The sequence below is a fragment of the Stenella coeruleoalba genome (genome assembly GCF_951394435.1).
Source record: "Stenella coeruleoalba genome assembly, chromosome: 7".
Classification (NCBI taxonomy): domain Eukaryota; kingdom Metazoa; phylum Chordata; class Mammalia; order Artiodactyla; family Delphinidae; genus Stenella; species Stenella coeruleoalba.
Window position 1 is genome coordinate 103,372,649 of NC_137153.1, and position 23,978 is coordinate 103,396,626.

The 23,978-nt window shown below is 49.2% G+C and overlaps 1 protein-coding gene across 3 annotated transcripts in view; it reads left to right on the top strand.

The window, feature by feature from the left end:
* The window catches only part of COL27A1 (collagen type XXVII alpha 1 chain), a 143,756-nt gene extending 128,635 nt beyond the window's left edge, over positions 1 to 15,121 (top strand). For all 3 annotated transcript variants that reach the window (XM_079926902.1, XM_079926904.1, XM_079926903.1), the window contains 9 exons: positions 1 to 36; positions 158 to 175; positions 408 to 443; positions 704 to 730; positions 3,450 to 3,515; positions 4,396 to 4,564; positions 5,599 to 5,708; positions 12,052 to 12,270; positions 13,091 to 15,121. In XM_079926902.1, the coding sequence (XP_079783028.1) occupies positions 1 to 36; positions 158 to 175; positions 408 to 443; positions 704 to 730; positions 3,450 to 3,515; positions 4,396 to 4,564; positions 5,599 to 5,708; positions 12,052 to 12,270; positions 13,091 to 13,237 (828 nt within the window). In that variant the 3' untranslated portion in view covers positions 13,238 to 15,121. The remainder of the gene's footprint in view (positions 37 to 157; positions 176 to 407; positions 444 to 703; positions 731 to 3,449; positions 3,516 to 4,395; positions 4,565 to 5,598; positions 5,709 to 12,051; positions 12,271 to 13,090) is intronic.
* Positions 15,122 to 23,978: the final 8,857 nt, after the last annotated feature.

The window sequence follows — 23,978 nt, forward strand, 5'->3', positions numbered from 1 at the left end:
GGTCCGAAGGGTGACAAAGGCAGGCGAGGGGACTTGGTGAGTGGATGGGCTGGGGACAGTATGGCAGGGGGTACGGCAGGGTTGGGCTGGGGCAGAGGGCGGGCATGGCTCAGCCTGGTCCTCTGACTCTTTCTCCCTGCTTCTGTCCCCCCTCTAGGGATTGCAAGGTCCGAGGGTGAGTGGGCTGCGGTATGAGGGCTGGGGGGACAGGGGAGTGGGAGGGACGGGCCCTCTGGTTTCCCCTGCCCATGACCAGGCGTGTCCTTGGGCACGTTTTTCCCTGTGGGCCTCACTCTGCACCTGGGCCACCATCGTGCCCGGGTCTCAGGTCTGCTGGAGGAGGCCCGGGCTGGGTGGGGGGATGAGAGGCCTTTGACCAGGGCCTCATTGTTCTCCTCTTCCTCCAGGGTCCTCCCGGTCCCAGAGGGCAGCCCGGCCCACCGGTAGGTAGCTGTGTGCCCGGTACCCCTTGAACTGCAGGGCAGCAGGTGGGATTCCTTTGAGTGAAACCCAAGGCTGTGCTGGCAGCCTTCGCAGGACTGGCCCTGACTTCACAGGCCAGGCCAGGCCTCCGGGACAGTGTGACACAGCCCTGGTAGGGCCAGGCAGAGACCAGCGTGGTGGGTTCTCTCACGCCCCGACAGCCCCCGGGACTGCAGCACCAGGTCCCCGTCAGATACAGACCCAGCCTCTTCTTTTGCAGGGTCCTCCAGGGAGCCCTATTCACTTTGTAAGTTGGAGAACATTCTCTGTTGCCTGCGTGGGGTAAGGCCTGGGGGGTGGTGTCGGGGGCAGGTGGCGGCAGTGGACCCCTCTCTGGCCAAGGTGGCCCTAAACTGCCCACGTCCTCTTGCCGCTCCATACTGGATCCTGGACCCTGAAGCAGCAGAAAGAGCCCCGGGCTGAGCGGCAGGATACCCAGCTTTTAGTCAGAATGCACCCCTGACTATGAACCCAGGAAGACCTCCCACCGCTGGCTCCGGGGTCCCGTCGGTACACTGTACAGATCCGTTGACAGCTCTTTAAGGTTCTGGTACCGATTCCAACCTGTGTGCGTTGGGAAGGGGGGTTCCCCGCACCAACAAGCAATGTTGGGGACACACCAGCTGGCTGTCCTGCAATTCAACTCAATCCTGACACTACTTGGAGTTAGCATCAGATTCCACAGGTTGAGGGCTCAGTCCTACAAGATTGCTGCTGGCCCCCCCATCCCCCAATCCCCATGTCCCTCACCATCCCCCCCTCGCCGCCCCCCTTCAGATTTGCCAGTGGCAAATCCAGGTGTCACCTGTGCCTCTGGCCAACTGGCTGTAAACCAGAGGTTCCCACCATGCCCTCCTGGGGTTCCGTTAATTTGCTAGAGCGGCTCACAGAACTCATGGAAACACTTTACGTATTAGATTGTTGGTTTATTATAAAAGGCTGTCACTGAGGAGCAGCCAGATGGAAGATGTGCATAGGGCAAGGCACGGGGAAGGGGCACGAGCTCCCCTGTTCTCCCCGAATCTCCGTGTGTTCACCAACCTGAAAGCCCACTGAACCCAGTCCTTTTGGGATTTTATGCAGGCTTCATTACACAGACATGATTGATTAAATCATTGGCCACTGGTGATTGACTCGACCTCCAGCCCCCTCTCCCCTCCCTGGAGACTGTGGGCCGTAACTGCAAGTTCCAACCCTCTGATCACACGGTTGGTTCCACCAACCACAAGCCCCCATCCTTAGGTTACTTACTGAGCAGTCCAAAAGTCACCTCATTAATATAGCAAAAGAGACCCTATTCCAGGAGATTCCAGGGCTTTTAGGAGCTCTGTGCCAGGAACGGGATTGGAGACCAAATATATATTTCTTATTATAAATCATAATATCGCAGAGTCCTTCCAGCTCAGATTCTGAGTCCAAAGAGGGCCGGCGGGCAAGGTTGCAGGGGGTGCCCCTGTGTTCCTCCCTGGTGGGTACCCTGGCCTGTATGAAAGCATGGCCCCCTCCCAAGCCCTCTGACAATTCCGTCTCCATTTCACCACGGTGATGATTGACTGTTAGAAGCAGGCCCTGACAGCGTCCGGGGAGCGGCCAAGGGGAAGGGCTGAATGGGGGAGGAGCCCTCGGGCCGTGAGCTGCTCAGAGCCCCTGTTCTTCTCCCCTCTCTGCTGCTCGCTGCCCATCCCTCTGCCTCGCCCATAGAAATGGAATGACAGCCCTGGCCTCTCCCTCTACACTTTTCCTTCTTCATTCAGTAAGGAAGCCAGCTAGGGGGAAGTGAAGAGATGTAAGAAAAACCTTCTCCCTCTGAAAAAATGGGAAATGAGAGGGTTTTGAGTTTTTTCGAATAATAACTAATATATTCAGTGCTTGTTACATGCCAGACAGCATTAGAAGTACTTTTCACGTATTAACTCATTTATTCCTCTCAACAGTTCTGAGAGAGTTTTATTGTCATGCCCATTATCAGGATGAGACAACTGAGGCAAAGAGAGGTTAAGCAACTTGCCCAGATTGTGCAGTTAGTAAGTAGCAAGGCTGGGATTTGAGCTGGAGAAGTACCTCCAGAGTCCTCGCCCCAGACCCCAATCCTGCGCTTTACTCACTGTCAGATTCTCCCCCTCACTATTTTCATGGCAAGACCATGGCTATGTTTCTGGCAAGCCCAGTGCCAGGGATGGAGCTACAAGTGTACGTGAGACAATTACAGTGCAAGCCAAAGGGGAGACACGGGGACTGTAGAGGAAGGGGTCCACACCCAGCCTGGGGGCAGAGACGTCAGGAAAGAGTTCCCATGGCAGCTGGCGTCTATAGGATGAGCGTAGGGCAGGGTTTCTCAGCTGCAGCGCTGTTGACATTCGGAACCAGATGATTCTTTGCTGTGAGTGATTGTCCTGTGCGTGGTAGGATGTTCAGCAACATCCTCCACCCACTACACGCCAGTAGCATCCCCTCCTCCAGCTGTGACAGCCCCCGAAGTCTCGAGATATTGCCCAACGTCCACTGGGGGCAGCATCTCCCCTGGATGAGTACCACTGGGATAGTAAATGGAATGGTGGAGGGAGGGAAGAGGCAACGGGAGCAGCATGTGCAAAGGCCCAGTGGCTAGACAGAGCATGGTACTTAGGAACTTAGAAGTACAATAGTGTGTCTGGTGCACGGAGCACATGTGGGAGAGAGAAGAGAGGCGGGGCCAGAGACCACAGCACTCAGTCCAGGTCTTAGAGCCATGCTGAGGAGTTTGGACTTAATCCTGAGGGTGTTGGAGCACTATGGAAGTGCCTGGAGGAAGGGAGCAGAAGGGCCTGTTTGCAAGGGGAAGAAGGACAGAGTTGCACCAAAGGCATGCTGTTGGCCACGATCCCACCGGGGAAGCGGGGGTGGGAGGGCTCTCGCTCAGACCCTGGAGCACCCGCTTGGTGAGTGTGTGGAGACCAGGAGGTACACCCTGTCTTCTCCCCGCACAGCAACAAGATGACCTTGGGGCAGCTTTCCAGACGTGGATGGACGCTAGTGGAGCACTGAGAGCAGAGGTACCACCAGGGGCCTTGCCCACATGGGGTCCCTTCCTGGGGGAAACGGAAGTGATGGCCCATGTGTGGTCAGTGCCCTCCACGTGGCCTGCACTGAGTGATTCATGGCCAGAGCAGGGGCCAGAAACAGGCCTGAGCCCTTTCTCTTTCCTCCAGAGCCCTTTCCTCCTGAGTCAGGAAGAGATGCTCAGCTGGGTCCAGAGCCCACAGCAGCTTCCGTGGTTCAGTCCCACAGCCCGCCAGGAGCAGGAAGTTCGTTGTCAGTCCACAGGCTCTGCTAAGACCCTGGCCGGTGATCAAGTCAGCCCCAGGATATGAGGCTGAGCAGGGCCTCAGGTGTCCTCTAGTCAAGCCCTGTCAGGAGTGCCCTTTGCTTCTTTGCCTCCTTCCCGCGATGGGGAGCTCACTATCTCCCAGCTCAGACCTTCAGACATTTCCATTTGTGCCCTGAGCAGCATGCTGGGGAGAGGTGATGCCGAGGTGACTCTCTCAGGGCTCATGACCCAGGGGGAAGACAGATGGAAAGGCCCGTTATCTTCCTTCCATTCTGGGGGTCAGTGGAAAGTCCTTCACCAACCCCTTCCCGAGGGATTTGGGACCGCTCCCTTGACTCCTCGCTCACGGGGACCTTGCTGTTCTGCACAGGAACCAGGCTGACCCTCTACTCCTCTCAAGCCTCCAGGCCCTCCTGGCAGATCTGCCCCCACCTGTCCCTGGTCCCCAGTCTCTTTATTTGTTCAGTGGAGGGAGACCCAAGTGTGCCCCCTGCTGGGAACTCAGATGTCTCCTCAGTAGCAAGAACCTGGGGCTGTGGAGGCTCGGACCTCCGGCCAGGCCAGGACCTCAAGAGGCCGATGGCCACCCTCTCTCCCCACGACAGGGTTACAGCCATCCGGACCGGCTGGTGCTGGACCAGGGAGGGGAGATCTTTAAAACCTTACACTACCTCAGCAGCCTCATCCAGAGCATTAAGACGCCCCTGGGCACCAAAGAGAACCCCGCCCGGGTCTGCCGGGACCTCATGGACTGTGAACAGAAGATGGTGGATGGTACGAGGGCCTGTGGGTCTCAAGCGAGGGCCTCCTGCCCCAGGGGTGGGCAGGGCGGGGCAGGGGGTTCCGGGAGGAGCCGGGGGGATAGTGCATTAGAGCCTCCACTCCACTGGGCCAAGTTTCTGTCCTTGGGGAGGCAGTCATTTATTCACTCAACAGACAGTCACGGAGCCCCACGATGTGCCAAGTGCTTGTGCTTCCTGGGGTGTGGGGATATAGTGGGAAACACAGAGGAGTGGTCCCACCCTTCCGGAGCCCACAGATCCGCAAGCTGTCCCATTTCCGTGCAATGGGACAAGAGCTGTGGCAGAAAAAGCCCCCAGGGCCAGGAGGGGACCCCATCATAGCTTCCCTGCAGAGCCAGGATTCCCCCTTTCTGTCCGCACCTCATCCAAGTCTCTTCTCTCTCCGTGAGCTGATGTGGTGCTGTGGAAGGACCACAGTTTTAGAGGCAGAGAGACCGGAGTTTGAAGGTCAGCCCTGCCTCTGACCAGCTCTGTGAGCTGGGCAAGCCACCCTTCTCTCCGCTGATCAAGAAGGTGGACGAGTGGCCGGCTGTCCTACTCTTTCAGCTCTGGGGTCTTTGGCTCCCTTGGAAACCCAAAGGGGAAACCAAGTGCCGGCAGAAGTGCCTGGTTGATGGGGTAGAAGCCCTGACTCCCACCAAGCTCTAGGAGGATCCCTAGCCTTGGCGGCGAAACCGTTCAATTCAACGATCCCTAAATCCCTTGGGCAAGTGACTCAGCCTCTCTCAGCCTCAGTTGTCCCCTCTGTAAAATGGACGCTACCCAAGAGCGGCATAGGCAAGGGCTCCACCACGTGGCCCCTCCGGGGCCTCTGCCACCTGTGAGCTCTGCCCAGAGGGTTTCCTTCCACCTCTGCGGCTCATAGAATCCCTTTTCTGCTCACCCTCCCCGACTTCATGTCCAGCTGGGGCTCAGCGGGTCCCAGGGTGTGGGGTCCACCTGCAGAACCAAGCCCCGGGTTCCTCCCCACATATATATGCCACCCCCGTCCCATGCTGCCTGCAGGTACCTACTGGGTGGATCCAAACCTTGGCTGCTCGTCCGACACCATCGAAGTCTCCTGCAACTTCACACATGGTGGACAGACGTGTCTCAAGCCCATCACAGCCTCCAAGGTACCCATCTGCTCCCCAGTCCCCACTGGATGGCCCTCTCTACACGCCCCTGCCCCCTGCCCTGGACCACAGCCCACCCAGGTTTGGGACTGAGCCTTGACTATCTTGCTACATGGCCTTGAGAAAGTCATCTCCTCTTTCTGAATCCCAGTTCCTCATCTGTACACTGGGGATGAATTGTTCAAAATCCATGGTTTCCAAACCCTTCTGAGTTATGTGATGCCAATGGTTCTTTCTTCAAATAGAACGTTCTGCCTAATATCTAAAATGGCGGAGTTAGCCAAGCTGGCCTGGCTTGGACAGCCGTGACCATCAGCACAAAATAAATCAGTGCGATGCTCAGCTGGGATATGTGTTCCGGGGTTGTATACGCAAATATGTGACTCATGTTTGGTGCCCACTTACCACGTGCCAGTCTCCGGGCTGAGAATTTTCTCTGTACCGTCACCCCCATTTCTATTAACGACAACCATAGAAAAACTAATTTGTGTGCAAATTAAGTCTAGTTTCAATAAATTTGATTATTTACATAAGTGCAGCAGGAAGAGTGATTGACAGCATAGGCTCCTTGCTGCTTTGCTGGAACCTTTCATAACGAGTCTCAGATTGAACTTTTAAAAGCCTCTCCAGGCCAGGAAGCGGAGCCAAGAACTTACCATCAGACTTTGCCTGGAATACTTATAGACTTGGGTGAATTCCTCTCTTCTTAAAGTCCTCAAAATATCCTGAGATTCCTGTACCTGCCAGGAAGTGACCTTCCTTACTCACCTGGTAAGGCTGCTGGGAACCCTGTAATCAAGGTAACAGACTGATTTTTCTAAGGGGCTTTATTGGCTCCATAAAGTCAACCTTAGTTCCTTAAGTGATCTGGTCATATCTGAGTCTCTTTATGTCTCTCTCAAATATGACATTCCATTCATAGCCTTGGTGATAACCAAGTATTTCCAATTGTGTCCTGTTACAAGGAGAATAGATTCTCATTGAACTTATGCAAATAATTATACTGCCATGAGAATACTCACCAAGAGCTTCTGAATTCTAGAAGGATCAGGCGGGAGAAACAGCAATTGTTTCATCTTTGTTCACAAAGGTGTACTTCACCAAATGGCTGAAATGCATTGCTAGCTTAAGAGAAAAGTTTTCCTTAAATGTGGAAACAGAGATTAAAAGAACTGCCAGTGTTTCCAAAAAAGCATAAAAAGTTATAATCATCCCCATCAGTTCGTTCAGTCCTATGTAATTGATCCTCGATCTTGATCTTTTGTTAGTTTCATGAATCCAGTTTTTCCTTAGAGTTCTATAAATTCTTACCCATTCAATGGTATGATTTAAAAGTTATCAGAAACCTGTACTTGTCAGAGTCCTTTCCATGAATCTCCTTGAAGATGAAGCACTTTTGCAAAGGAATAAAACAATAATTATAAATGATAAAAGAGGAAAACAATAATTATAAATGATAAAAGACTGACAAAAGAATGACATTTTAAAATGCCTATGGTTAAAGATCTGATGGGAGTTCATTATGATGCAGTTGACAAGGAAATTTGGTTATTTCTGTGACACACAACATTTTAAGATGATAGCTGGGGTTATAGATGGATAACATAACATATCAGACTTTTAGGAATTTCATATTATTTCTGGAACACCATATTAATAACATATACCCATTCAAGGATATCCATAAAGAGAAGGTGTATTTCTTATTTGACAATGTTTCCCATGTGATTTAATATATCAAATAAGCCTAATTAGTTTAATGTTTCTCTTTTTATAAGGAAAGAGATGGATCTTTTGACATGTTCCAACGATCCTCTGGAAAACCCCAGTTACTTCCAAGTCAAAAAGTCTTCATTTAGAACTTGATTTTGGGAAGTCTGTCAAAAATATCAAAGGTTTTGGACACTTGACTAAATAGAATCACAGATCATTATGAAAAAGTGCTTAATTATCTACTTAGCCAAAGTGACAAAAGATTTTAAAAGCAAATACAGATGGTTACATCGTTGTGAGAAAACTTAGCTCTTTTGATATTGAGAAGACTGTGTCTTCTAGGTAACTAAAGACCTCATTAAGGCAACATGAAGCACAGGAAATTATTTTGATAAAACACAAAATCTTTGCTTTCTAGCCAGATTACTTAAAAGGTAAAGAAAAACTTTACATAATCTCTTAACAGGAGCAGACCAGTGCTCCAAGAAAACTTTGTCCTTATAGCAGATGAAGAAAATTACATAAGCACATTATTGATATTAAAGCTTATGTAAAAAAAAAAAACTCTAATAGTAACAGTCCAATTTTAGCCAACTTGACCACACAAGGTAAAATTCTTTTTCTGTCTCCTGACAATATGCTTAAACTACCTCCAAAATCTTCATTAGACAGTAGACAAAGTCAGCCATCATCCCAAGCTAATTTTCTTTTGTAATAGAGATAACATGGATTTATTTGACTAGTAAACCCTGTAAAGTTATTTATCTGCAGTATATTTAATGCTGATAACTATAAAGACATACCTATTTTAATTAAAACAAACTTAGACTGGCTTTTATTTACCAAAGATTATCCCAGATCATGTGAACTTGAAAAACATTTGGATTAGTTTCTATATTTCTGAGTTTTAGGAATACCTAATTCATAAGTGCTTTTTTTTTTTTTTTTTGGTACGCGGGCCTCACACTGTTGTGGCCTCTCCCGTTGCGGAGCACAGGCTCCGGATGCACAGGCCCAGCGGCCGTGGCTCACGGGCCCAGCCGCTCCGCGGCATGTGGGATCTTCCCGGACCGGGGCACGAACCCGTGTCCCCTGCATCGGCAGGCAGACTCTCAACCACTGCGCCACCAGGGAAACCCATAAGTGCTTATTTTTAAGCCGGTTAAACGGAGCTCTTTTACAAATTAACTTTGGCAATACCATTCAGAGGTAGAGAGAAAGAAAAAGTCACATATACATCCAGAGACTTACATAAACACACAGAGACACTGAGATGCTATAGCTTCCACTCCAAAATTTTAGCCATGAATCAGGTACAACAATATAAAACTTACTAGTCTGTAAATAACGTTTGACTCCAAATTGTGTCTGACAGGCAGAACAAAGTTACCTGCTCCAGTGGCTAATGCTTTTTACTAGTATTTGTGGAGATGACTTTTAAGATGTGTATTTGTTCTTGACAAGTAATATTAAGGAGGCTGTGGACTAGCTTTTGAGTAAGAGAGCTTTTATAGCAGTTTGTATTTTAAGAGGCCTCTTCCCCCTCATTTTTTTTCTTCAGCCTCAGGCAATTGTGGGTAGAGTTTTAGTTACCTCCTGGGGTGTTTCCATTTCAAGGGACAGAGAAAAAAATGTAAATTTTCTTCCAGGAGTTTTAGTGCCTTTTGTATGGTTTTGGCAGTTCCAATAAAATGTTGTAGTACCACCCTATAATTAGGGGAGTGTGCTCTAAAAATAATTCTCTGCCCATCAACAGGACTAGCATCTTGGCAGTCATGGTAACAAAAAAATAATAATAATAATTCTTTGGGTCAAATGGGGCCTCTTCAGAGTTGAAAATGAAGAGGGGTCATTTAGATCGCCACGACCATGGAAATGGTAAACCCACTGGACCGTGCCAATTTTGTGCAGCAGGAGATGGGCCTCATCTTAATGTTTTCCTTTCACTGTGAGCCTTAGCAGTGATCACTGTGATGGAAGGATGCAACCATGCCAGGAGTAAACATCCAAAAAGAGTAAGGGCCCTGGTAGGATACCAGTGGCTCTAGGGGCCTTTGCCTTCCCTGATCCCTCTTCCTCATCCTAGATGCCTGGATGACCCCGTCAACTTTTCCCTCGGCAGCAGGGACGCCTTATAAGGTGTGTTTCTTAGTTCTGCCGAGGCGAAAGCCGAGGGGGCTGAGGAAACAAGCATATAGCCCAGATGGATCTTTAAGAAAACTATGGATTTTAGGGTCTTTGGAGGTACTGGCCAGTCGTTGAATTTTGGCAGCCTTGAGTAACGATTGAGAGCCTGTAACACACAAACAAACAAAAATACCAAAATAGCCAATTAGTTCCCCTCTCTCCTTCCTGCTACATAAAATATTTAAGAAAAATTTGAATTTCAGTTCAAGTATAGTTTTTTATCTCAGTTTCTACTTCCCGATTTTCTCCTGTTATCTTAAACTGACGTGTTGTTACTGGACAATTTTGGATGGCATCACTGTGAACCGTCTTCATAGCTCGCTGCTTTCCTTCCCAGGGTGTTCCAAGAGACCTCTCTGGGACTGAGGTCTGCTTCCACGAGCATGATACGCACGGGGTCTTTGGGAAAAGCCCTTAGGCCTCTAGTGTCATACCAGAGCCTTGGCTTGTTGGTATATCCCCAGGATGCTTCCATGGGGTTTTGCGTTTATCAAGGAGCCGGTGCACCTCCTCAGGGTTCTTAGGAGGTGCTGGCATCCGATTTTTAGGCCATTTATGTTTGCCCAATAATTTTTTTTAACATCTTTTTTGGAGTATAATTGCTTTACAATGGTGTGTTAGTTTCTGCTGTATAGCAAAGCGAATCAGTTATACATATACATATATCCCCATATCTCCTCGCTCGTGTGTCACCCTACCACCCTCCCTATCCCACCCCTGTAGGTGGTCACTGCCCATTAATTTTTTTAGGAACATCACACCAGGGATGGGACCCATAATATCCCATTGGGTCAGGGATGAAGAATGACAGTAATGAGTGACGTTTTGACACAGAAACCATAGATCTCTTGTGCCTTCCTTCTGGAGGTCCACTGGTTTCCAGTTGCAAGGCTATTTCACTCTTCTGGATTACGACATGTGGTCCAGGCACAACCGCCAACTCAGTGGTCCTAGGTGGAGGTCTCCTGTCCTCACCTACAGGAATATTTCCCTCCTGCCTTCAGCCGAGAGCCTTTCCTTGGGCAGTGACTTAGCCTTGTGCTCCAGTCCACTTTCCTTAACTCTCCCCTTGCGTCATGGAGGACCCTTAATTAATCACATTAATAGTCAATTAAGGCCTTTATAATGAGTGGTCCCAGTGGCTAGTCAGAGCCTATGGCCTTGATCACACTGCTCTGGGGGGATCATTGGATTCTCATGGCAGCCATGACTTTTTGGATTGGATACCATAGCAACATGCAAAAGCACTTAGCAGTGAGACAGACCCCCAGCAAGCAGTGCTCCTTCTGCAGATGGTGATACCCACCTGAGTTAGGTGGTTAGTAAGCAAGTTGCAGGTAAAGCGCATCCCATCCATTGATTGCAAGGGCGGTCGTGCAGTCCTGCCAACCACACCAATCGTTGTGTGCTGGTCTCAGCCTATAAATAACCAGTGCTGTGGCTGGACCAGCCCTCGCAGTTCTTATTACGATTGCAAGATGCCTTTCAGCAATAACCACCAGGAAACTTTGCAAAACTAAAGTTTTATTATTTACAGGACCTGGAAATTGCACAGCCCACCTGGGGCCACACTACGGGGTCATGGAGAGAGAGAGAGAGAGAGAGAGCGCGTGCGTGGGCCTGGGGTTCTGCTTTTATTGGGGTGGGGGGGTGTTAGGGTTTTGCAGGCTCATTCTTTAGTGGTGAATTTAAAATATAAGGGCCAGAATTTAAAGCATGGGGAGAGAAAAAACAAGTAGCCCAAACGGTCAGTTATTGAAATCAATCCAGAGCTTTAAAACAAAGGCGCCTCAGTGCCTGGAGGTGGCCTGACTCTTTATCTGGTCCTGTGGCTGGCAAGGTATTTATTTGAGATAGTCTGTCTTTGAAGTGGATGCCTCTTTGAATGGATGCCTCAGCAATCAAAGCTTAAGTCAGGCACTTGCACCAGAAAAAAAGAGAAAACCCAACTGTCAGGACTTACCGTACAGCCACTTAAGCCCGAAACCCCGTCCTGTTGTTTGTTGTCAGGTCTGCCCTTGCCAGCTGCCTCACCCTACCCAGCCTGCAGCTTGGGACTTAGAAACGTGGGGAAAGCACTTCTCATTTCCACTGCCCACTAAGAGCCTCTCACTCTCGGGCAAGATCCTCTTCCTCTGTGAGCCTCGGTATCCCAGCTCAGCTCCAGAGACCCCTCCCATACGGTGCATCAGGACCCTCGCATTTCTGGCTGGAATCAGGCAGACCTCAGTTCTTTCCCTTCCTTGTTACTCCTTGGCTGTGGGACTGGCTCACACAGACCTCAGTTTTTCTGTCTTGCGAGTGAGTACAGCTCTGGGAGCATGGCTGGGAATTGCTTACCAGGAAAGGGCTTAGCCCTGGACCTTCCAGAGGAAGGTAAGGAATTCTGAGAGCTGTGGGCAGCCCAGCCCGACCCTGCCTCACTGCCGTATCTCCTCCACAGGTGGAGTTTGCCATTAGCCGGGTCCAGATGAATTTCCTGCACCTGCTAAGCTCTGAGGTGACACAGCAAATCACCATCCACTGCCTTAACATGACCGTGTGGCAGGAGGGCACCAGGCAGACCCCAGCTAAGCAGGCTGTGCGCTTCCGGGCCTGGAACGGGCAGATCTTTGAAGCCGGGGGTCAGTTCAGGCCGGAAGTGTCAATGGATGGCTGCAAGGTAAGTCTTGGGGCCCCTTACAGGCCCCTCATGCATAGACAGGTAGAAAAACGTGTTCTTCTATAGTAACAATTTTACACTATAGTATATTAGTATGATACATATAATGTTTACCTTTGAGTTTTATAAAATTGCTTTTATTCACTTTTCTCCCCGGGAAGCTTCTGAGGGAAGGTCTGGGCTGGTAAAAATTCTACCAGCCGGTAGATGCTCTGCTTACTTACAAGGCTGCTTATAGAAGGATGCATCTGTACTCTTCTCTCTGCCCCTGCCCTGCCAGGCTAATTTCTTCCCTTAACATTCTGGTTGTCTTCAAAGGCCTAAAACAGGGTGGGTTGTAGGGGAAGAGGGAGACAGAAAGTCATCCAAAAAACCAGTTTCACAAAATTAGACAAAACCAGTAATGCACAGTGTTACTGAGGATGAGGGGAAACCAACACTCTCACACAAAGCTATTTGGAAAAATTAAAACTAAATGGGCAGGGGCTTCCGGAACAGCAGCTGCATGTATATTTCCAATATATATCCAAAGCCTTACAAGTGTACCTATCCTTTGATCCCGCAAATCTTACTTCTAGAGTTTGTTCTAGGGAAATAATTAAGAATGTGCACAAAAGTTTAGCTACAGTGATACTCGTGACCGCTTTTCTTTTAAGAATCAAAATGGCGGAAGCAATCTAAATGGACACATACAGGTCACTGAAACAGTGAACTGCCACGTGGACATTAAAAATTGTGAAGAAAGATGAGGGAGAAACGCACTTGATATATGATGAGAACTATGATGGATGTACATGTCCCCGTTTCCCTCTACCTGCAGGTCCAGGATGGCCGCTGGCATCAGACACTCTTCACCTTCCGGACCCAGGACCCCCAGCAGCTGCCCATTGTCAGCGTGGACAACCTCCCTCCTGCCTCATCAGGGAAGCAGTACCGCCTCGAAGTTGGACCTGCGTGCTTCCTCTGACCTCTGACCTCCTGACTCCTCTGGGCCTCGAGGGGGAGGGAAGAGGAGGGTACCTAGGGGCAGGTGGGCCCCTAGGAGAGGCAGCTCACCTGCCCAAGGATCCTTGAGCAGACCCCAGCTGTTGTCTGCCCAGTAGAAGAGGCTGAGGGGTAGCAGGGCACGGGGTATCCTTGGGAACGACTCATCCCAGCTCAGCCCCAAAGACCAACCAAAGAGCCAGACAGAGCAAGCCGGGTCCGCAACCCGCCTGAGCCCCGCGGCCTGTCTCCCAGCTCTGCGGCCACCCCCTTCCCTGCTCAGCTTCCTTCCCAAAGAGCCCCACGTTCCAGCCAGCTTGAGGGAAGGGGGCATCTCGTCAGCTGGCCCCTGCCAGGGAGCTTTGATGTGCAATATTAGAGAGGAGACATGAAAAAAGGAGAAAAGGAAAGAAAGAAGTATATATATTTTATTTAAACAAACGCAAAGAAGGTGCGGTACTATTTTTTTTTCACCTGGGAAAGAGGTGAGAAGGTGAGAGAGAGCAGCCAGGGGGTGGGAAGTGATGGATGCCGAGAGGGAGAGGTGAGATCCTCGGGGCTGGGGGTGCCCACGTCTGCTACCTCCCACTGTGAAATCGCTGGTGCTCACAATTTTCTCGTAGTGTATGTGATTTTTTTAAGGAAAAAAAAAAACCTATTTAAGATTCTGAAGGTGCTACCAGTTTTGCCACAGACTTTGAAGAAACATTTGGATGTGGGGTATCATCCACGTTTTTCTCTCTCCTCCAAATGACAAAGTTTGGGGAATTCTTAAAATTTTCCTAGCATCACCCTTGTGCTCATTGCATAATCTGTTAAGGAGGGCGGGGGGAAGAAGGTAAAAGGAAAAAAAAACAAAAAGCAAAGCATAAAAACAAAAAGAAAAAACAACCAGAAACAGAAGTAGAAAAGATTTACCTTTTAACTTATGGACTTTGAAATGCTTGTCCTCTTAAGGCAGGGGGAGGCCTGAGGATGAAGGATTTTAGTTTGGCCTTTCTTGGTCCTGGAGGGAAGTTAGGCTTGTCTTGGAGGGTATGATCTAGACTGGAGAGTCCTGACCTTGCAGATTTGACCTTGAAGAAACCAATTAGGAGAACGGCACTGGGTCAGGGCTGGCCTTGGAGGTGGCATGTAAATATGGACCCATCTCATGATGCAGCCACAGACCATCCCCTAAGGTCCTCCCTTCCTGGAGCTTGTCCTTCCAAGATGCAGTCGTCACTCTTGCTTTTTCATCGTCATTCAGTTCTGCAGAAACCCAGCGCCATTAGCTCCAAGTATAAATGTGGGCTGAGGAGAAAGGCTTATTACGGGAATCTCCGGGTTCAGCGTGGCAGGGCTCTTCAGGGCAATCTGAACTGTCCTGCCTCAGCGAACCAGTCAGCGTCCAGGCTGGATTTTGCAGTCATTTTAACTATGGAATTATTTTTGTAGAAGGGGAAATTTTATGTGAACGTCTATTTGTGTCTTTTTTTTTTTTCTAAAGTGTCTCTTTGGGAATTGGATTCGATTTTCATTATTTAATACCTCACTCTGGCCCTCCCTCCCCTCCCCCCCACTTCCTGTCTCCCTCTCCCACCCCGCCCGCCTCCACGCTCCCTGGAAGTGTGTTTTTGTAGCAGCTCGGGCCTCATCTCAGTGCTCGGTCTCCCCAGCCGCCAGTCTCCACCTGGCCTCTGTCCTGGCGTCTGTCTTGTTCTTGGGTTTCTCTGCTGTCCTTGTTCATGTCTTTGTCCACGTGTCAATGTGTTAAAACCCAAGTGGGTTCCGTTTCTCCTTTTCCCTTCTGGATTTTAAATAAATATTTAAAACTGAGGCAATGGAATGACACATCTGTGGCCGTGTGCTTCTTTGAAAAGGCCGGAGGGAAGTTTCTGGCAGAGCTGAGGGGGTCAGGGGAAGAGGCTTAGAGGATGCCCTGTTTATGCTTCTCCCCCCGAAGGAGGGGGGAGGGAGAGATACAGCGCCTTGTGGGGGGGGGCCTAAAAGTGAGGGAGTGGGTCCTGTAGGGTCCCATTGGCCGCTTAAAACATCAGAAGGGCCTTCTCTTGCAGTTCCGGAGGCTGGAAGTGTGCTGTAGACCAGAAATCCAAATGTTGGCAGGGCCACGATCCCACCGAGGCTTCTAGGAGAGGTTCCTTACTCTGTCCTGAGGCGCCAGGCGGTCCCTGGCTAGCAGGGCAGCACCTCAGTCTCGGCCACTGTAGTCACATGACGCTCTCCCTGTGTGTCTCTAATCCCACCTATTTTTAAGGACACCAGTCCTATTGGATGAGGGCCCACCCTAATGACCTCATCTTAACTTGATTACATCTGCAGAGACCCTATTTCCAAATAAGGCTGCCTTCACAGGTAACGGGGAAGCGTATCTTTTGGGGGGACACAATTCAACCAATAACACGCAGGGAGGAGGTATACTGAGGTTAACAGGAGAGCCTCTTTTTTTTTTTTTAACTTGGTAAAATCCACATAACATAAAACTGACCGTTAATGACGTTTAGTACCTTCGCGACATTGGGCAACCATCACCAGTGTCTACTTGCAGAACATTTTCATCATTTCAAAAGGAAACTCCATACCCGAGAAGCCATCACTCCCTGTTTCCGCCTGCTCTCACCCCTGGAAAACCACTAACCTGCTTCCTGTCGATGGCTTTGCCTACTAAGGATATTTCATATAAATGGAATCATACAATATACGACCTTTAGTGAATGACTGCTTTCATTTAGCATAGTGTTTTCAAGGTTCATCCTTATAGCATAGATCAATACTGCATTCTTTTTTATGACTGAGTAGTATTTCATTGTATGGGTAAACCAGATCTTGTTTATTCATTCTTCCATCGATGACATGTGGGTTGTTTCCATCTTTTGGTGATTAAGGATAGTGCTTCAACAGGAACAATTCTTACCCGTGAGATTCTTGAAAGAGGCCCCAACGATACCTGCTTTGGAAGAAGTGAGTGAGAATCTGGGAGACAGAGTTAACCAGAGTTAGTGAATAAATATACAAGACGCCCAGATAACTTTGCATTTCAGATAAACAATAAATATGTTTTTAGCATAAGTATGTCCCGTTCAATATTTGGGACATACTTATACCTGCTGGGCCTGAAACCCCTATCTCCTAACTCTTGGTTCAGAGTACTTTCTTCCTTAGCTTGTTCCTCCTCCCCTGGGACACTGGAGAAATCAGAACTTTTCTGCCCTTCTCATCTAAGAGAAAGAAGAAATCACGAGCAGTTGCGCCACATTTTAAAAACATGTTGTTGGGCCTCCCTGGTGGCGCAGTGGTTAAGAATCCGCCTGCCAGTGCAGGAGACACGGGTTTGAGCCCTGATCTGGGAAGATCCCACATGCCGTGGAGCAACTAAGCCCGTGCGCCACAACTACTGAGCCTGTGCTCTAGAGCCCGCAAGCCACAACTACTGAAGCCCGCGCGCCTAGAGCCAGTGCTCCGCAGCAAGAGAAGCCACCGCAATGAGAAGCCCGCGCACCACAACGAAGAGTAGCCCCCGCTCGCCGCAACTAGAGAAAGCCCGTGCGCAGCAACGAAGACCCAATGCGGCCAAAAAATAAATTAATTAATTTTAAAAAAAAAGCTAGCTGTAAGTTTCTAGGTCATCAGTCCACAGGCAGCTGGGTCTTCTCTACCCTCCCCACCCTGACACCTACCCCAGACAGTGAGCCCTGGGAGCCGCTGCCCTGCGGTGTCTCCAAACTTCCACCCGTGGAGCCCAGTGTTCATGGTCTGGAAGAGCTTGGAGATTCCCATGCCTCCAAGTCCACCCTCCTGTTTGACAAAGGTAGCAACTGAAGTCCGCCGAAGTACCCGAGGTCACCTGGTGAGGCCAAGGCAAAGCTGTGATTCAGCCCCAAGACGGCTGACGGCAGTGTTATGTGCGTGAGGCCGGTGGTCCTCAGTGTGGCGCCCTGGGATTACCAGCACAAGCAGCACCGGGGGCCGGTGACCAGCACAAAATTTTCGATCCCTTCCCAAACCGACTGAATCACAAACCCCGAGGGGCCCTGCAATCTGCGTTTTAACAAGCCTCCCTGAAGACTCTAGTACAAGTACCAAGATTCAAGTACCAAGAATCATGACCCTGCACTATTTCCTTAATCTGGAAAATGACTTTCCGACACTGAAGAAAAAAAACAACAACTTGGAAATGAGATGAGAATGTTCTTTTCATTTCTTTGACTGACAGTTAATCAAAAATGAAATTGAGGCAGCATGGCCCATTTCCTGAATCATTTCCTGAGGTCTGCCGGATATCACCACAGCCAAAGAGTTTGCCCAGCTGTCCCATCATGCTTCCCGTTTTGCAGAGGGGAAAAGGTCAATCACTGTAATGTCTGTCTTCCCCATAGGAAGCTCTGTGAGGGAAGGAGATGTAGCTTGTTCTCTGCTGTAGCCGCAGAGCACAGCGTGTCGAAGGCACTCGATCTTGTGGAAGGACTTCCCGCAAGAACTACCATTTTTATTTCCTTGACATGTGTTTCTCAGCGGCGCCTTCCTTTTGTCCAGCCGTGTGTGGGCACTGGGGTTATGATGGATCTGAGAGCTTGTCTGAGGGGCTCTGAGTCTGACAGAGGCAGCTGGAGAGGCTGGACCCTGTGTGGTTAAGGGTTAGGAAACCAGGGAGCAGGAGACCAAGTGTGGGGTTAGGGAAGCACAAAGGGGGCACCACAGAGCCCAGTGTCAGCTTGGGGAGGATAGTCAGGAGGTGACGCTATAATCAAGGTCCCAGAGAAACAGAACCAATGCGCTGTGTGTGTGTGTGAGCATGTGTGCGTGCACGCCCGTCTGTGTGTGTGTGTGTGTGTGTAAGCGATTTCTTATAAGGAGTTGGCTCACATGATTATGATGGCTGATGAGTTCCAAGATTTGCAGGGTGAGCTGGCCAGCTCCAGACCCAGGAGAGCGGATGGTGTAGTTCCCTTCCGAAGGCTGGCAGGCTCAGGACCCAGCAATGACCAAAGGCAGGAGAAGACGGATACCCATCTCAAGCAGTCAGGCCAGAGGAATTCTCACTTACTTGGCCTTTTGATTCTATTCAGGCCCTCAGTAGATTAGATGCGGCTCGCCCACAGGCGAGAGGGCTATCTGCTTTGCTCAGTCTACCCATTCAAATGTTAATCTCCTCCAAAACACCCTCACTGACACAGCCAGAACGTTGAGCCAAATATCTGGGTACCCCGTGGCTCAGTTAAGTCAACATAAAATTAACCATCAGGGGCTTCCCTGGTGGCGCAGTGGTTGGGAGTCCGCCTGCCGATGCAGGGGACGCGGGTTCGTGCCCCGGTCCGGGAAGATCCCACATGCCGCGGAGCGGCTGCGCCCGTGAGCCATGGCCGCTGGGCCTGCGCGTCCGGAGCCTGTGCTCCGCAATGGGAGAGGCCACAACAGTGAGAGGCCCACCGTACTGCAGGGGAAGGGTCAGGGGAAGCCTGGAGTACTAGGCTGGGAATAGGACAAGCACAGGTTTGCACAGAAGAGCAGGGTTTGCACTCAGGTTACGTTTGCACTCAGGTTACGTTTGTGCTGTGCACTGGAGTGGAGCTGTCCAGGGGCAGCTGGCTGAGCTGGGAGGACAGGAAAGAGGTCTGTGCACCATTCGGGGCTCTGGAGAGTCAGCAGCTTTGACGACATGGAAGGTGAGAGAGTCAGGAAGAAGGGCCAGAGGGGAAGGAGAAGAGGGGCTATGTTAGAACCATGCTGCTCAGCAGTCTCGGTCCGGTCTCCGTTCCAGGAGGCCTCTGTGACCTGGCTGGGGAAGCCCCTGAAGCTGGGCCAGCTCATTCCCAGCAAGGGTAAGTAGGAATTTATCAGGGACACAAGGCAGCTCTTCCCCAGCTGGCAGCCCCACGGTTCCCAATCTCCCGTTGCACAACCCAGTGTCCAGAAACAGCCACGGTGGACTTCCAGGGGGAACCCCAGGCCTGTGTTCGCTCTGTCCACAGTGAGGCAAGCCCCAGGGACAGTCACATCCCATGATGACCGGCAGCCTGGTGCTGGGAAAGTGAGAGTGGGACGGGCAAGAAGGGGAGAGGCTGGCAGGTGGATTCTGGTCTCAGCTTCCTGACTGTGACATGGCCTTGAGTGGGTCATTCTCTCTCTCTGGGCCTCAGTTTTTCTCCCAGGAAAATGGGAGTGACATGTCCTTCCCTGCTTTCCAACCACAGACCAGGCCATTGTTCCATAATAGTTGGACGAACCGGGTGAAATTGAATGATACTCAACTGCTTTCTGACCTATAAAATCCACAGTTTCACAGACTCATAGACATGGAGAACAGACTTCTGGCTGCCAAGGGGTCGGAGGGAGGGAGAGGGATGGACCGGGAATTTGGGGTTGGTAGATGCAAACTATTACATTTAGAAGGGATAAACAACAAGGTCCTAATATATAGCACAGGGAACTATAGTCAATATCCTGTGATAAACCATAATGGAAAAGAATATATAAAAAGAATGTCTGTACATGTATACCTGAGTCTCTTTGCTGCACAGCAGAGATGGGCACAACTTGTAAATCAACTTCAATGAAAATAAATAAATGAATAATTTAAAATCCACAGTTTCATATGGTTCAATCCTTAATAGCACCTTTCAAAATAACAGTGGCTGCAATTTCTTGCACGCTTTCCATGAACCAGGAGCCGTGTTGAGTGTAATCCGTCTTCATCTCACGCACAACCCTCAGGGGCAAGTTTTATCACCCTGGCTCTTCCGATGGGGGAACTAAAGTCCAAAGAGGTTACATAAGTTGCCCAAGATCACAAAACAGGATGTGAATTTGAACAAATATTTTTTGGTATTTCCTCAGCCCAGACACAAAGTTCCTAATTTGGACTGTTTGCTCTGCCCGTGTATTTTTGTGGTAGCTCACGTAGATAAGATCACGAATTAGTTGTCAGACACAGAGCTTAGCCCTGGCCTTGTATAAAATGGCCAGAAATCTGTATAAAGTGGTTTTCTCAGAAAGTGAATCATTTCAAAATGGTGCATTTCCCTATTTATAGAAACCTCATCTTTTCACCCTGTTACCTTACCCTCCTGGGCCACTGGTTTTCTCAAGTATCTAATGGGGAAAATATCCTATTTTCCTGAATCTAATATAGACATAATTTTGCATTTTGATGTCTTTAGAAGTAGGATGTAACCTGCAATCACTGAAGTATTTATATAATGCAGGAATCTGTCTTTCCTTCCTCACCACCCCAGCTTGTCATTAAACAGATGATGATGGTTATTATAATAGAAGGACCCTTAGAAGCAAATTTGTTTCATCTGATATTTAGTTCGTCTAAATGTGAACTGATTGACTATGCATAACAATCCAATGAAGTGGAGTTTATTATTATTATCCACACTTTACAAGTAGGGAAATTGAGGCACAGAGAAGTTAGGTAACTTGCCCAAGGTCACACAGTTAGCAAGTGGTAGAACCAGGACAACTCTTTACCAGCATCGTACACTGCCCTGATTGCTTTTCTGTCTCTTTCCTGCCAAACTTCTCTTGACATTGTGCCAGGGACAGATAGGCAGGCTGGGGAGGGCTGCCCAAGACTTCAATTCATGGAGGTACTAAAGCATCCTTAAAATGTAAGAAGATAGAGGAAATTGTACTGTGTCAGGGTGAGTGCGGGGTGTGCTTGGAGAAGCTACTTGGCTAGTCTCTTGGGAGGAGAGTGAGAAGCCCCTCAAGGGGCAGCCTGAGGCTGAGGACGGTGAGGACCACTCCCTGCTTCCCAGGAGAGGCACTCCGCTTACTCACTGTAAGGGAAAACTTTCATTTCTCTCTCCTCTGCTCACTAGACTTCTGGCCACCAAACCTGTGGATTTTCTCCAACACCAAGTGGTTCTCTGACTCTCCAGACACCAACTGAGTGTCCTACGCTTCAGTTCAGTTCTGACGCTGTTACTGAGCCAGACTTGGGTCTACTTGCCCCACATGCAGCAAAGCCAATCTACTGACACCGGGCTGTGGTGAAGCAAAGTCCAGCGTTTACTGCAGGTGCCAAGCAAGGAGAATGGGCAGCTCATGCTCAAAAGACTGGAACTTCCCAATGGCTTTCAGGCAAGGGTTTTAAAAGAAAGTGTTAGGGGAGAGGATCTTAGGATGTATGATCAGCTCGTGGACCTTCTTCTGATTGGTTGATGGTGAGGTAACAGGGGGATGTTTCAGGAATCTCTATCATCAGCCTTCTGGTTCCAACTGGTTTGGGGTCTACATGCTTGTGGTCAGCATGTAGTCTCCATCCTCCACCTGGGTGCAGGCCTTAGTTTCTGCAGAACCACTCAAAGATATGTATCCGATTGTTATCTACATCCCTTCAGGAGGACTGCTTGAGCCTCCTCTTTGGAACTCGGGGAAGGCTTAGGAAGGTCCTTCATTTCAGCAAGCAAGAAACAGGGGACAGGGCTTCCCTGATGGTGCACTGGTTAAGAATCCGCCTGCCAATGCAGGGGACATGGGTTCGAGCCCTGGTCCGGGAAGATCCCACATGACGCGGAGCAACTAAGCCCATGTGCCACAACTACTGAGCCTGCGCTCTAGAGCCCGCGAGCCACAACTATTGAGCCCAAGTGCTGCAACTGCTGAAGCCTTGCCCCTAGAGCCCGTGTTCTGCAACAAGAGAAGCCACTGTAATGAGAAGCCTGTGCACCGCAGCGAAGAGTAACCCCTGCTCGCCACAACTAGAGAAAGCCCGCGCACAGCAACGAAGATCCAGTGCAGCCAAAAATAAACAAACAAACAAACAAATAAATAAATAAATATTAAAGGAAAAAAAGAAACAGGGGCCATGAAGAGGCTTTTGTACCGAGCAAGACCCTGCAGGGTCCTGCTCAGTTTCAGTCTCCCCTTTTCTTTGTTACTCCTCAATCCCAAGGGGAACAGGGGCTGCACAGAGAGGAAATAAAATTTTGGATAGAGAGATTAATCATAAACTCAGTAAAGAAACTCGGTTTTAGGGGCACACGGTTTCAGCGCTAACCAGAGTTGAGTTAGCATCAGATCCTGCAGATTAAGGGCTCAGTCCCACAAGACTGTCCCCATTTCAGATGCCAATCACAAATCCAGGTTGTCACCTGTGCTTCTGATTGACCAGCTGTAAATCAGAGGTTCCTACGACCCTCTCTCTTTGGGTTTGGCCGTTTACTAGAACAGCTCACAGAACTCAGGAGAATCGTTTACTTACTAGATTCCCAGTTTAGTATAAAAGGATACAACTCAGGAACAGTCAGATAGCAGAGATGCATAGGGCAAGGTATGTGGGAAAGGGTATGGAGCTTCCAGGCCCTCTTTGGATTGCAGCTAAAATAGAAATGAAGTTTTTCTTCTCCTGAGAACAAGGAAAGTAAAGGGAACAGAGAAGAAACATAAACGGGCCTGAAAGAGTTAATCACTCCTAGCTTTACTTTAACTGTTACTAATCTCTAGTATCTGTAACTAGATCTGTCCTTCACAAAGCTAGCCTCTATGGGAATTACATCCTTCACAAATCACTTCCTAACTCTCTGTGTGAATTATGTCCTGCATAAATCACTGCCTAACTCTCTCTGTGAATTCTAGTGTTTATTCTCCCTACACACTCTTGTAGCAAATCACCCCTTGTAGCTGTTTGCATTTCAGAAAGAAGGTCCCAGGCTGATAACCCAGGGTTATCGGATTGCCTGACGCCAGCGGTGATTGTTTTGAAATAATGCAAGAAGAAGAATGCAAGACCTTCACCATTTTGATCCTTATCACTCACTTCGGACTGTGAACTCCACCTGTAAGAACCCCTGTAATTCCCCAGGAGCGGGGCACAGTTCTTGAGGCTGTGTTTTCCCCCTTTGCCTGGCAAAGGAATAAAGCCACCTCTCTTATCTTCCAAAATCTCTGTCTCTGTAATTCTGTTCGGCATCGCGCACAGAGAGTTGAGATTTTGGCAACAGGATTGGCCACCTATTCAGCACCTCCACATGTTCCCCAACCTGGAAGCTCTCCAAATCCCATCATTTAGCACTTTACTGAAAGCATCACTACGTGAGCATGGTTGATTAAATCACTGGTCATCATTAGTGACCAAGTCAATCTCCAGCACCAGTTCCTTTCCCAGAGGTGAGGGGGTGGGGCTGAAAGTTCCACCCCTCTAATCACAGAGTTGGTTCCCCTGATAACCAGCTCCCATCCTGAGTCTATCCAGGAGCCCCCACCCAAGAGACATCTTATTAGCATACAAAAAGACAAGTATCACTTCGGAGAGCCCAAGAGTTTTATGAGCTGTGTGCCAGGAAAGGGAGGTAGAGACCAAGTATGTATTTTGTATTACAGTAAGTCCCCTACATATAAATGAGTTCCGTTCCGAGAGCATGTTCGTTAAGTTCCATTTGTTCGTAAGTCCACAAAGTTAGCCTAGGTACCCAACTAACACAATCGGCTATATAGTACTGTACTGTAATCGGTTTATAATACTTTTCACACAAATAATACATAAAAAACAAACAAAAAATAAAGAAAACACTTTTCATCTTACAGTATGGTACCTTGAAAAGTACAGTAGTACAGTACAACAGCTGGCACCCAGGGGCTGACATCGAGTGAACAGGCAAGAAGAGTTACTGACTGGAGGAGGGAGAGGGGGTGGGAGATGGTAGAGCTGAAGGATCTTCAGCAACAGGAGACAGAGGGCAAGCTGCAATGTCACTCACGCCTGACATGGATGGAAC